Raw genomic sequence first — 12,985 nt, 5'->3', positions numbered from 1 at the left:
CGATTCCCGCTCACTTCCAACACTGACGATTGTTTGAACCGTTGCTGGGCCTTGCCTGAGTCGATTCGGACTTAAAGGAGTACCTGGTGCGGTGCGTCGGCATCGCCACCAGGGAGACAGGTGGCTGGGTGTGGTGCTGGCCACCCACCCACCCCCGCGTGTGCTGTTTTGGCCTTCATTGGTGCTACCCACTAACGGCACTTGCTCCAACAGTTCGTTTAGGCACACAGTGGTCCGCTCTTGTTCATGTCGTCCTGGCATCTTTAACGTCCATTGCAAAGCAGACGGGCGCATAGTAGCTTTACGGTTGTTGCACCACCTCGGTAATAATAGGGGGCGGCCGTTGGACACGAACGGCGAACCTCTGCAGCAACGGCGAACGCGCGCAACCGCTGGGCTGCGTCGCCGCTACGATGACGACGACCACGGAGATGGACGTTTATCTGATGACAACGCTTGGACGGTGATGACGACGACGACGACGACGACAACCGCGATAACGATAACGGGGCCGACCGCGCGCGCGCGCGGTGACGATGCGCTCGCGAGTTTTTCCGCGTGACGACGGGAGGTGCCGCGTGTGGTTGTTTGGCGCGGTGCGACGCAGGTCATCGCGGCGGTGCTGTGGCTCGTGTGCTGGGCCGAGCTCTTCTACACCATGTGGGAGCGCGACCAGGGGCGGCGGCGTCCGCCCGTGCTGCTCGTGAGCCCGCTCGTCATGGGCGCCACCGTGGTGCGTTTCCGTGGGAGCCAGCGGACCTTCGGCGTTCACCCACGAACCAACTCTTGCTCGCGTATCCGTCGATGCTTGACCGAAACGACGGAAAGCCGACCCCGGTGCTCGGTTAAATTGGAACGCCGACGCTTAATGTAACGCTCACGTTCGCACTTGTGTTATCTCTAAACCTCGACCATAACACCGGTCCTAGGTTTAGCGGCTACCCCTAACTATAACCTTAACCCTAACTCACCCTTTAACCCTGAGCATTACTCCTGGCATGGACATTACCCTGCCCCTAACTGAACCTTTTACCCAAACCTAACACCTATCCCTCACTCAATGTCCGACCATTACCTCTGACCCAAACCCTAACCTCAACCCTTAGCCTTTGACCTCTGACCTTTGACCTCTGGCCCTTCCCTCTGGCCCGGCCCTTGCCCCTGCCGTCCCCGTCCCGCCCCGGGTCAGCTGTTGGCGGCGCTGCTGGTGCAGCGTGAGCGGCTACGCGGCGTGCAGTCCTCGGGGGTGCTGCTTGTCTTCTGGCTGCTGGCGCTCGTGTGCGGTATCGTGCCCTTCCGCTCCAAGATCCTGGCTGCCGAACGTGAGGTGAGATGGCCTCCAACCCCCCCCCCCCCCCCCCCGTTCCAACTCCCCCCACTCCCCCTTCTACCACTGTTTCTACGTCGTTGTTTGTATCATAATCGCAACTAACGAACTACATATGGGGAGACCCTTATGCTCGGAGACTCATTGACTCGCACCCATAGATCTGCTCTAACAGCATCTCCGACCGTCTGGTCTTGCACTCGGAGACCCACAGAATCGTATAAACAAAACAAAAATTTAAAGCAGCCAAATACTCTAAACGTCTGTTAATTCTAAATGCGGAGGGAAAAACTGGAGGGCCCGGAGAAGCATCCCTGCGACCACAAGGAGAGCGACACGCAAAACTCCGAATCTACAACAGGCGGTCAGGGTCGTGTTTCGAACCCACGACCTCGTGTAAACCAGGCGGGGTAATGAACATCTCGCCAACGCGGGGTATATCACCAGCTGACCCACCCACATCACCATCACGGTCTCACTCCGATATTGACGATGACGATGATGTTCGCCCTGCAGGATCCGGACGTGGACCGGTTCCGATACGCCACGTTCTACGTCTACTTCGCGCTGGTGTGCGTGCAGTTCGTGCTGTCCTGGTTTTCGGATCGACCGCCCCTCTTCTCGCGCGTCATCAAGGACCCCGTAAGGGCTGCTTCGATTATATACACTGTCGTGAGAATTTTTTTGTTTTGTTATTTCCATTCTACGTGACTTTACCGAAAGAACCAAGAAGATGAATCCCTGCAGTCACGAAAGCTTTAAATCGAAATTTATATACACTGGTCAAAAAAAAAGCATTTTTTTCTGGCCTGGACTTTTGCAGCTGTTTTAGACTAATTTCAGGGTGCTGATTCCAAATCTGATCTCAGATTTGCTTTATCACATCTCATTTTTATGCTATCGGCATACCCCATTTTCATTGATTTTTACCCGAAATTAACTCTGTCACTTATGATTGCAAGTTGTTGCGAGTCAGCGTCTGCTTTGGTGTTAAAATATGGTGCTGTATTTTTAGGATGGTGTGTTTATATATCATTTTATGGAGATATCCACATTTATTTAATATTTTTCTTCTGCAGTTTTTATTGAAAATGCAGTATTTGATTTCTCAAAAACCTGATGTGATAGTCAAATACTGATGCCAGATTTGGAATCGGCACCCCAAAATTACCTTAAAACCGTTGTGATACCTTTTGCCAGAAAAAGTGTGTTGACCAGTGTTATTGTCGTTCTTCTTCTTGTCGCTGCTATTGTTGTCGCTTCTATTGTTGTCGCTGCTATTGTTGTCGCTGCTATTGTTGTCGCTGCTATTGTTGTCGCTGCTATTGTTGTCGCTCCAGTTAACACACAAAGGCCTCACCGGGCCTCCGGCGTGGTTTTTGTCACGAGGGTCCTGCTAAGCTTTCACAGTGGCGGGGGGAGGGGCGAGGGGCGGGGCGAGGGGAGGGGTGGGGGGTAGCCGAGACTCACTAGCTGTGTGTTTTGCAATTAAGTAATTTGCATTTTTTTCACTTTCGAAATACCTGCACCATGACGGGGCTGCTTGGCATCGACTGTGAAGTATACGGTGTGTGTGTGTGTGTGTTTTTTATGGTTGTTTAGCGCTGGGCTGTCTGATTTATTTTCCACGGGATCCTTTCGTCAGCGGGAAGGCAATGGGGTTTCCAGCTTTTACTTGTCTTTGAGAGGATGTCTATTATTTGAACGTTTCCTGCGATGACTGAAAAGGTCGAGCCTGGAACGTATGTATGTACAGTATGCTGAACTTCTTTCGCAACCAAACGTAGCCAACTGTGCCAATCGGAGGTGCGAGGGAAGGGCAACAGAGGCTGTTGCAGCAGTTGTCGCTTCTGTGCTTGACTGTGGTCCTGTCATGGTTGCTTATTGACAAGGCCCCGTGGTGTCCTGATATACCAACATTGGATCCACAGAATAACACGTAACCCATAGACGTACCACGGGACCCATAGACTTACACAGGACCCATATACTTAGACAGGACCCGTAAACTAACACAGGCACGGTCTCGTGCTTAAATAAATTTCGCTGAAGTGAATGTTTTTTTTTTTGCAGAATCCGTGTCCGGAGATCAGTGCCTCATTCCTCTCTCGCCTCACCTTCTGGTGGTTCACCAGGTGAGGTCGATGTGTAAGCTCACCTCGCAGCCCGCTGTCAATTTTTAAGTTTTTTTAAAGTTACAATATTCATTTCTCCCTGCCGTGTTGTTAATTTTTACACGTGGGGTTTGGAAGATGACCCCACAGAACTATTTCTTATCCACGCTATGGGCACACCTCTTTCACGCCCTTCAAAGATCCGTGTTTATTGCATGCAAAATGAAGTTATGAATAAACATTTTACGGAATAACATTTATGAACACTCATTGTTGACCGGTTTGAGACCATGAATCGCCAGTCCTGAGAAACTCCGGTGGCCAAAACCCGGATACCAACACCGCATCTCGTCAGTGCCGACTCGCCCCTCTTGACATGGCCATTGTGAGCCTATAGCGCTGCAGGCCCAGGTGTTGATTCACTTCGCCTGGACACATCTCGCCTCTGACCGTGACCTCTGACCTCCAACTGTCCCTCGCTCACCTCTGACCCTCTTCTTCTTCCCATTTAACCGCCCGCCCCCATCCCTAACCCCCCCCCCCCTTCCCCCTGTGGCTTCGTGCAGCTTGGCCATCCTCGGTTACCAGAGGCCGCTCGAGTCGAAGGACCTGTGGTCGCTGAACCCCGAGGACAGGTCGGCCGTGATGGTCCCGCGGCTCGTGCGCGAGTGGGAGCGCGAGTGCCGCCAGCACTCGCGGCCGCCCAGGTGCTCCTCCCCCGCCGTTCACGGCGCTCGTCCACAAGTGGTGGAAATTCCACGTTATTGTGTAGGGGGCCGGGTATCCGTAGGACGACCACTGTTGTGATTGTTGTTGACCTACCCCACAAAGTGCTACACGTGGTATTTGTTTTTTTTTGACCACGGAGGAGGAATGTTTGGATGTGTCAACTCCCCGCCCGCCACCCCCAACCGCCCACCCCACCCCAATATCAAAACTGTTCCCATTGTATAACCTAATAGTGCTCAACTCAACACTACCAGATCCCGGTACAAAGGATGAGTTCATTCAACCCGAACGTGTGTGCCAAGTCCCCACTGCCCAGGTCCAAACCCCGGACAGGTGGCAACCGTAACCGACACCGAGATCCGAATTCAGGGTCTCTTGGTCAATGTCAAGAAGCCCTCCCCCAACCCAACCCCCCCGCCCCCCTCAGAGCCGTCCCGAGACACGTCAGTGACCACGTGCTCCCTCCGGTCTGTTGCCGTTGCTGTTGCGATCAGCGCCGCCAACGGGACGCCCGCCTCGTCCGGCAAACCTTCGCCGGAGACCGCGAACCACGCGCCGGCCTCCGGCGCCGCCGCCGCCGCCGCCGCCAAGGAGGCGGAGGAGACCCAGACGCTGATGGGTCTCGGCGCCGCCAAGGATGGGCGCCGGCCGTCCCTGCTGCGGGCCCTGTGCCGTGCCTTCGGGCCCGCGTTCCTCCTGGGCTCCGTGTACAAGCTGGCACAGGACATGCTCACCTTCGTGTCGCCGCAGATCCTCAGGTGAGCCGGGAGCGCGAGCGGCGGCGGCGGCGGCGGCGGCGGCGGCGGCGGCAGAGCGGTGGGGGCCGTGACTGTGCCAATGGGTCTTGGGGAGAGGTAGTGTAGCGGTCTGCGCTACGAACCCGGCGACCCGAGTTCGATTCCTGCTCACGACCAACACCGGTGACGATTGTTTGAACTGGTCCTGGGCCTCCCCTAGGTCGACTCGGCCTCAAATGAGTACCTGGCGCGGTGTGTAAACATCGCCATTTGGGAAACAAAGGCGGTCGGGCGTGATGCTGGCCACCCACCCCCTCGTGTACCGTTCCGGCCTTCATAGGTGCTCACTAACAGCACTTTCCCCGACAGTCTGTTCAGGTTACACGGGGGGGGGGGGGGGATCTTTTTGTAATCGGTGCGCATCCTGGATATGCCTTGTACCTGATGGCGTGTGAAAAGATCAGGACCGGGGAGACGAAATTGGCCCGACGTGGTGCTCGCCACACCACCCCCAACAGTCGACATAGGCCATATGCTGACCTTTGTTTTTGCGCGCAAATGTTTGCTAACTCCACGCGTTCATGTCTGTCTGTGCATGCGTGTCTGTCTGTATGAATGTGTCTGTGCGTCCGTGTCTCGCTGTGCGTGAATGTCTGGCTGTGCATGTGTGTCTGTACGTGTGTGTTCGTCATTGTCTATCCCTCTTATGCACCCCACCGCCCCCTCACTCTCGACGGCAGCCTGCTTATTGGGTTCGTTCAGCACCGCGAGGCGCCCATGTGGCAAGGCTACTTCCTGTCACTGCTGCTCTTCGCCTGCGCCATCCTGCAGATGCTCATCCTGCACCAGTACTTCCACATCTGCTTCCTCACTGGCATGCACCTGCGCACCGCCATCACGGGCGCCGTCTACCGCAAGGTGAGCCGACCGCACTGCCGCCACTCGCCGTCTCTGTGACCGCCATGCCCCGCGGGGTGGTGGGGGGGCGTGTTTGTCCGCAAGCGAAATTAAACCTCCCTTGCATCGCCGTGCTATCTGTTCCCTGGCAGGCGCTCGTGATCACCACCGCGGCCAAGAAGAGCTCGACAGTGGGCGAGATCGTGAACCTCATGTCCGTGGACGCCCAGCGCTTCATGGATCTCACCACCTACCTCAACATGATGTGGTCGGCGCCCCTGCAGATCATCCTCGCCATGTACTTCCTGTGGCAGGTGTGACCTTTGACCCCACCCTCAGTGATGCACTTCATGCCATGCTGCCCCCCCCCACCCACACGCCAAACTCCTCCCAAGTCCCTCCTGAACTCCGTTCAGCCTTTGACCCTTCTCCGAGTAGATTTCAAATCTCTCAATTGCCAATATTTGGGGTGTCAGGTGGGAAAGGTGGAGTTGGTCGGGGGGTGGAGGTAGTCGAAGGTAGTTCAAGGTAGTTGAACATCGTGGTCAGATCAGAGACGCTGAGCCCACACATCGCTGAGATCCTGGGTTCGATTCTGGGTTTTGGCCGTGACCCATGATTGAACCCAGTTCTCAGGTGGAGCGAGTTGACTGGCACTAATGACCGCACAAAAAGAAAAAGTTTATTTGTCGCTTCCAGCTGTACGGACTCCTTATTTCAGTGTGCTGGCGTCATGGTTTAAATTTGACAAATGTAAAATACTCTATTAAAGTGGATTAAGCAATAGCAGCATCGCCCCTAATTGGTAGACTGAGGCCCACGTGGAGACTGGTGCTCCATCAGAACTGACCCTATTGTCTCATCCACACTGCGGTCAACCACCACACGGCAGGTCACAGCAACTCCCTTACCCACCCACTCACCATACTGCAGATTACAACAACACTGACCCACTCACTCACTCCACTGTAGGTTCCAACACTCACTCACCCACTTGTAACACTGCAGGTCACACACTCACTCACCCACCCACAACACTGCAGGTCACAACACACACTCACCCACCCACAACACTGCAGGTCACAACACGCACTCACCCACTCCACTCACTCTGCAGGTCAAAACACCACTCACCCACTCGCCCACTGCAGGTCGCAACATTTATCTTCCTGCTCTTTTGCTCGCACCGCTCCTCTTTGGAATTCTCTCCGCCGCCCCACCCCCCCCCCCATCATTTCGCCAAGTTCTTGAAATAATGACCTCACGCAATTCAAGAAACTTGTCAACTCTTATCCAGTACAACTTTGATCTTGCTTGATTGTTGCTGGCTGCTTGGAGCGTTTGGCCTTGTACTCGGTAACTACATAATGCATGTATTATATGATGATTATCATTTTCGTCGTCTTTGTGCGTGCGTGCACACGTGTCGAACCGGGGAGCGTTAGTGTAGTGGTTAGCGCACTTGCACTACGAATGCAGCTGTGCCCAAGTTCAATTCCTGCTCACGACCAATAAGTGACGAATTGTTTCAACCACTAGCCCGACTCGGTCTCAAATGGGTACCTTGTGCAGTGTGTAAACATCAGCACTGGGGGAGACAAAGGCGGCCGGGGCATGATGTTGGCCACCCTACACCGTCGTGTGCCGTGCCGGCCTTCCATTGGTGTTCGCTTAACAGCACTTGCCCCGACGGCCCGTGACTCGCTAATACGGTGGGGCGGCGGGATCTTTGTCATTTTGTAGAACCTGGGCGCGTCTGTGCTGGCTGGCGTGCTCGTGATGGTGCTGCTCATCCCCGTGAACGCGTTCATCGCCGTCAAGACCAGGAGTCTGCAGGTGTGGACACACGGCGCGTGAACGCACAGCACGGCCGAGCAGCATGCGAGGAGAAGAGTTGCCGCCGCCGTCTGTTTTGTGTCTGCGTTGCGTCTTCGAAGTGGAATTTCCCCGTAGGTTGTCGTCGCCGCGAGGGCAGAGACGTTGAGTTGTACGTTCAGGGGGGAGGTGGCGGAGCGGCTGGTTCGCGCGCTGCACTGTGTGATCGTTTGTCGATACGTGGATGAAAGCTGACCGTGATGCCTGCGAAATAAGGGTCTAACCGAGTGCCTGAAGGATATGTTGTTGATGATTATCATTTGCAGTCGATACTTTTGAATTGTAAATGTTGTGGATTTACTCTCCAACACACCGGTGGGCTGAGGTAGTAACTAATTGGCTGTGTCGGGTGGTGGAGGGTTACGACACATTTATACTTAAGTGATCTAACCCAAAAACCTTTATTGTGAATCATATTGGTTGCGAAAGCCTACTACGTGTTAAACTGACTTCTGAACTAATGGAGCAAACGAGACGGGGCCGTGAGTACGAGGCCGTCCACACGATGCCGTCCAGGCAGGACAAACAAGGAATCGGATATAACAAAAAAATAAACTTGGCGGTGACGTGGCTGAGTTGCGACGAGCGTTTGGCGCTCTGCAGCAGTGGTTCGCGGTTCGAGGAGCCCCGTGGCCACCCTGGTTAATACCGCGGGGGGTGCGAGGGGGGGCGGTGGGTGGTGGTATCGACGATAAATTCGCGCCGTCTGCGTTGCAGCGAACATTAAAAGGGTCCCGTGATGTTGGTGCCGGTCCAAACGTTTCCAAATTTTAGTACAATTGCTCTCCGCATGTTTCTCAATTGGGGAAAACGCAAAGCAACGTCGCCCCCTTAATGTGAAGCTACTGCCTAATATCTGTGAAACGTAGAGTCTTCGTCATAGCCTTGAGCTAGGGGATTGGGCGCTGGACATCGAAGTACGCACGTACGTTGAACTTCTTTCGCACCGTACGTAGCCAACCGCGCTAAATCACAGGTGCGGGAGTGAATGTACGAACGTGTTTTATATCCGATTGAACTCTTCGCTCGAATCGTTGCGGGTTCATCGTGTCGCGCGGGCGCGCGCTGTGTGCGCCGTGCTCACCGCCGCGTCGTTGGCGCCCGCAGGTGGAGCAGATGAAGTACAAGGACGCGCGCATCAAACTCATGAACGAGATCCTCAATGGCATCAAGGGTGAGTCCGAGGTCTCGGCACCAGACTCCCTTGCCTGCCTTCCTGTAGTCGTTGCAAATTCGACACCCGACCTCCAGGGACCGCTCTCACAGGCTCATCGCAAACCACCGCCATCGAGCCCACAGGTCTTCCCGTTGTTACTCGGTTTGACGCTGTCCGTCGAGGCCCGCTCTCACAGTCGTCACCGTCTGGTTACAGATCTCCTCTTCTACCATTTGGTCGCCGACCTCACGGTGCACACGCGTCCCCGCTTAACGCAGCTTCCTCTCCCTCTCACATCCACAGTGCCACTAGCTTACCCACCCCTTGCAGTTAGTAAACGCATGTTAACAAAAATCATGAGTGGTTCATCGGTCCCAATTTTTAGGCCTCACCACCACTCGCTAACAGCACTTGGAGCCAGCAATTCTGCCCATGCTGTAACAAGGCTGTCGCTGTGTGTGTGTGTGTGTGTACGCGAGTGTGTATATGCATCTGTGGGGATTGGTAGTGTAGTGGTTGGCACGCTGCGCTACGAAACTCGATCCGAGTTTCGATTCCCTCAAGGCTAACACCAGTTATGATGATTGATCTAAGCCGGTCCTGGGCCTCCCCGAGGTCGACTCGGCTTCAAATGAGTCCCTGGTGCGATGTGTCACTCGGAGACAAATGCGGCCGGGCGTGGTGCCGGCCACACCACCCCTTTGTGTTGCGCCGTCCCAGCCTTCACCCTCGTGTTCGTTAACAGCACTTGCCCCAACAGCCTGCGTGGGCTACACGAAGTCTCCTTTGCCTTTGTTTTCCCAGTGTTGAAGCTGTATGCCTGGGAGCCGTCCTTCCAGGACATGGTGCTGGAGATCAGGAACAAGGAGCTCCAGGTGCTGAAGAAGGCGGCGTACCTGAACGCCGTGTCCTCCTTCACCTGGGTCTGCGCACCCTTCCTGGTGCGTACTCACGCAAAGATTAAGGACAAAGATCCTCCCCCTCCCCCCCCATAGCCATAGTGGACTTTTGACGTGCGTATGACCATTGAGCTTCTTTCGCACCGCACGTTGCCAACCGTGCCGATCGGAGGTGCAGGGGAAGGACGACAAACTTAGACACAAGAAGCAAAACGTGACAATTTATCTTCTTGGTTCTTTCGGTAAAGTCACGTAGAAGGGAAATAATAAAATAATGAAAATAAAACATTATAAAATACAACCAAGAAGATGAATCCCTGCAGTCACGAAAGCTTTAAATCGAAATTTTGTGACGATTTATGTTTGTCTTTGTTGTTGTTGATAATTGTGTTTGTGCACCGCTGCTAACACCGCAGCAGCAACACCAAGGGGTTGGATCACAGAGGGAGGGGAGGGGGGTTATGGTGGTGCTCCTTTGACGATGGTGACGCCACCCCCCCCTACTCCCCGTTGCCGCTGGCAGGTGGCGCTGACCACATTTGGCGTCTACGTCATGGTGGACGAGAACAACGTGCTGGACGCCAAGAAGGCGTTCGTGTCGCTCACGCTCTTCAACATCCTGCGCTTCCCTCTCAACATGCTGCCGCAGGTCATCAGCAGCATGGTGCAGGTGGGTCGGAGGGCTCTGGTCAAGGCCGGGGCTTCAACCGAAGGGCCGCCCGGGCTGCCCGAGCACCGAGCCGGCGGTAATGAGATGATTTTGATGACGGGAGGGCGACGATGGTGAATGCGACGAGGATGGTCGGTCGCTGAGAGCGGCATCGGAGCCGGTCTCCTCGAGTCTGGTGCCCCAAGGGGAAGGCCTTTGACGCAGACGGTCAGAGATACTGTTAGAGCAGCTCTATGGGTATCTGTGTTGAGTCTGTGGAGCTCTGGGTCTCATATTGAGCTTCGGTCTTGTACGGAGAGATCCATGGACTCGCATAGAGACCCATATATATGGGGGTGGCACAGTGGCGAGATGTTAACTTCGTCACCTGGTATGCAGGAGATCGTGGGTTCGATTCCGACCCCTGTATTTTTGGAGCTTGTATGGTTCTCCCTGTAGTCGCGTGAATTAACGTGTGATAAGCCACTTCGTTGAGCTATCATTTGTGGCCCGGTCGCTTCTAAAAAAGAGCTGTTTAGCTCCGTGGGCCTTACCTGCTAAAATAAAAAATAGTTTACTTTATATATGTCTGTAGGTGGGAGATACTGTTAGAGCAGATATAGGGGTCTCTGTGCGAGTTCATGCTTCTCTCTGTGAGTAAATGGGTCTGTGTGGATTTGAATCTGAGCCTGCGGCTCTCTGAGTCCTACACCTCGATGGTGGGGAGATGTTAGAGCGGATCGCTTGTCGTCTGTGCAGCAGTTTAAAGATCTGGCGGAGGTTGTAAATAAATCATTGGCGCACGGTGCGGTGGCACGAACGGCTTGCGCATTGGTGACGTCTTGGTGTTGAATCGATGAGCGTGGCGATGAAGATGATGAGCTAACGGTGACGAGGTGCGTGCCCGCGCGCGCAGGCGTCCGTGTCGCTCAACAGGTTGCAGAGTTTCCTGGCGAACGAGGAGCTGGACCCTCACAACGTCATCCGCGACCGCATGTCCGACGGTGAGGACACCCCCCCCCTCACCTCGTCGCTGCATGCACACACGCACACAAGACACGGACGAAGGTGTCCCCCATATAGCCTTTAACAGACTGTTGGGGCAAGTGCTGTTGGCGAGCACCCAATGAATGCTGGCACGGCACACGAGGAGGTGGGTGGCCAACGCCACGCCCGGCCGCCTTTGTCTCCCTAGTGGCGAAGTTTCACACCGCACCAGGTGCTCATTTGAGGCTGAGTCGGCCAAGGGGAGTCCCAGAACCGTGAGCGGGAATCGAACTCTGGTCGTGGGTTCGTAGCACAGCGCCGTAACCGCTACACTACCTTATGAGCAGGTACAAAGACAAAGATCCCCCATATAGCCTTCAACAGACTGAGGGCAAGTGCTCTCAGTCTGTTAGCGAACACTGAATGAAGGCCGGCACGGCGCGCACAGACACACACTCAATCACGTACCTTGACGCACTCACGCACACACACACGCACGGTGTTTCACCAGGGCGGTGAACGAGCCCACGCGGCGGTTGCCGGACAACGTCGTGGTAAGCGATCCACCACGGTTGTTCTCTCTCGCCGCGCAGGAAACAGCATCGTCGTGACGGATGGGACGTTTGCCTGGGCCAAGGAGGAGCCGCCCGTCCTGCAGAAGTAAGGTTCACACGCCCGGCCCCGTCGGGGGGGGGGGGGGGTTTACTCCTCGCATACGACGCGTGCTCGAGAGTGGCTCATACCGTCAGCACGGCGCCTCGCTTCACTCTGAACCTTTTGACCGGCGTGTGTGCGCGCATGCATGTGTGTGTACGCTCGCGCGTACGTGTCTGTTTTATACATACTCTGCATTTTTTTTTCATATTCTGTAGACGTTTAACGTGGTGGTTTGCTAGACACGGCTATAGTCGGTGGCGAATATATGAATCGGGCCTGCACCTCGCATAGGTCGACTCGGCCTTGAATGCGCGAGTACCCTGCGCAATGATCAGTAGTGGGGAGACGCCAGCCACGCCACCCCCACGTGCGCCGTGCCGGCCTACATTAGGTACTCGCTAACAGGATTTGTTCCTACAGTCTGTTAAGGCTATACGGGGGATCTTTGTCTCTTTGCAGCGTATGGGGATCTGAAGTGTAGCGGCTAGTGCGCTGCTCTACAAACCCAGCAACCCGATCATTATCTGTACCGGTCCTGGGCCAACCCTAGGTTGACTCGGCCTTAAACGAGTACCCGGTGTGGTGTGTAAACATCGCCACGAGGGAGACAAAAGCGGCCGGGCGTGGTGCTGGCCCCCCACCCCCTCGTGTGCCGTGTTGGCCTTCTCATAGGTGCTCGCTAACAGCACTTTGCCCCAAGAGTCTGTTGAGGCTATACGGGGGATCTTTGTGTATCTTTGTGTACGTGCAGCGTGTCGCTGTCGGTGCCCACGGGCTCCCTGGTGGCCATTGTGGGCCACGTCGGCTGTGGGAAATCGTCGCTCGTGTCAGCCCTGCTCGGAGAGCTGGAGAAGATCCAGGGGATGGTGGCTGTCAAGGTGCAGGCTACACACACTCACCTGCAGCAGACTCGGCCAGCGCGCTCAACTAGAAACTCGGCGATGCACTCGCCCGCGTT

General features: G+C 55.1%; 1 protein-coding gene across 1 annotated transcript in view; it reads left to right on the top strand.

Annotated features, from left to right (window-relative positions):
* Positions 1-12,985, top strand: part of LOC144940778 (multidrug resistance-associated protein 1-like) — a 52,772-nt gene that overhangs the window by 23,488 nt on the left and 16,299 nt on the right. The window contains exons 3-17 of the mRNA XM_078867180.1: positions 608-733; positions 1,190-1,327; positions 1,844-1,969; positions 3,401-3,462; positions 4,008-4,148; positions 4,665-4,928; positions 5,648-5,825; positions 5,957-6,118; positions 7,548-7,640; positions 8,787-8,853; positions 9,640-9,776; positions 10,258-10,404; positions 11,300-11,387; positions 11,964-12,030; positions 12,779-12,905. Of these exons, the coding sequence (XP_078723306.1) occupies positions 608-733; positions 1,190-1,327; positions 1,844-1,969; positions 3,401-3,462; positions 4,008-4,148; positions 4,665-4,928; positions 5,648-5,825; positions 5,957-6,118; positions 7,548-7,640; positions 8,787-8,853; positions 9,640-9,776; positions 10,258-10,404; positions 11,300-11,387; positions 11,964-12,030; positions 12,779-12,905 (1,923 nt within the window). The remainder of the gene's footprint in view (positions 1-607; positions 734-1,189; positions 1,328-1,843; positions 1,970-3,400; positions 3,463-4,007; positions 4,149-4,664; positions 4,929-5,647; positions 5,826-5,956; positions 6,119-7,547; positions 7,641-8,786; positions 8,854-9,639; positions 9,777-10,257; positions 10,405-11,299; positions 11,388-11,963; positions 12,031-12,778; positions 12,906-12,985) is intronic.

The sequence above is a fragment of the Lampetra fluviatilis genome, chromosome 23 (assembly GCF_964198595.1).
Source record: "Lampetra fluviatilis chromosome 23, kcLamFluv1.1, whole genome shotgun sequence".
NCBI classification, from domain to species: Eukaryota; Metazoa; Chordata; class Hyperoartia; order Petromyzontiformes; family Petromyzontidae; genus Lampetra; species Lampetra fluviatilis.
The sequence above is the reverse complement of the archived record's forward strand: the minus strand, read 5'-3'. Positions and strand labels throughout refer to the sequence as shown.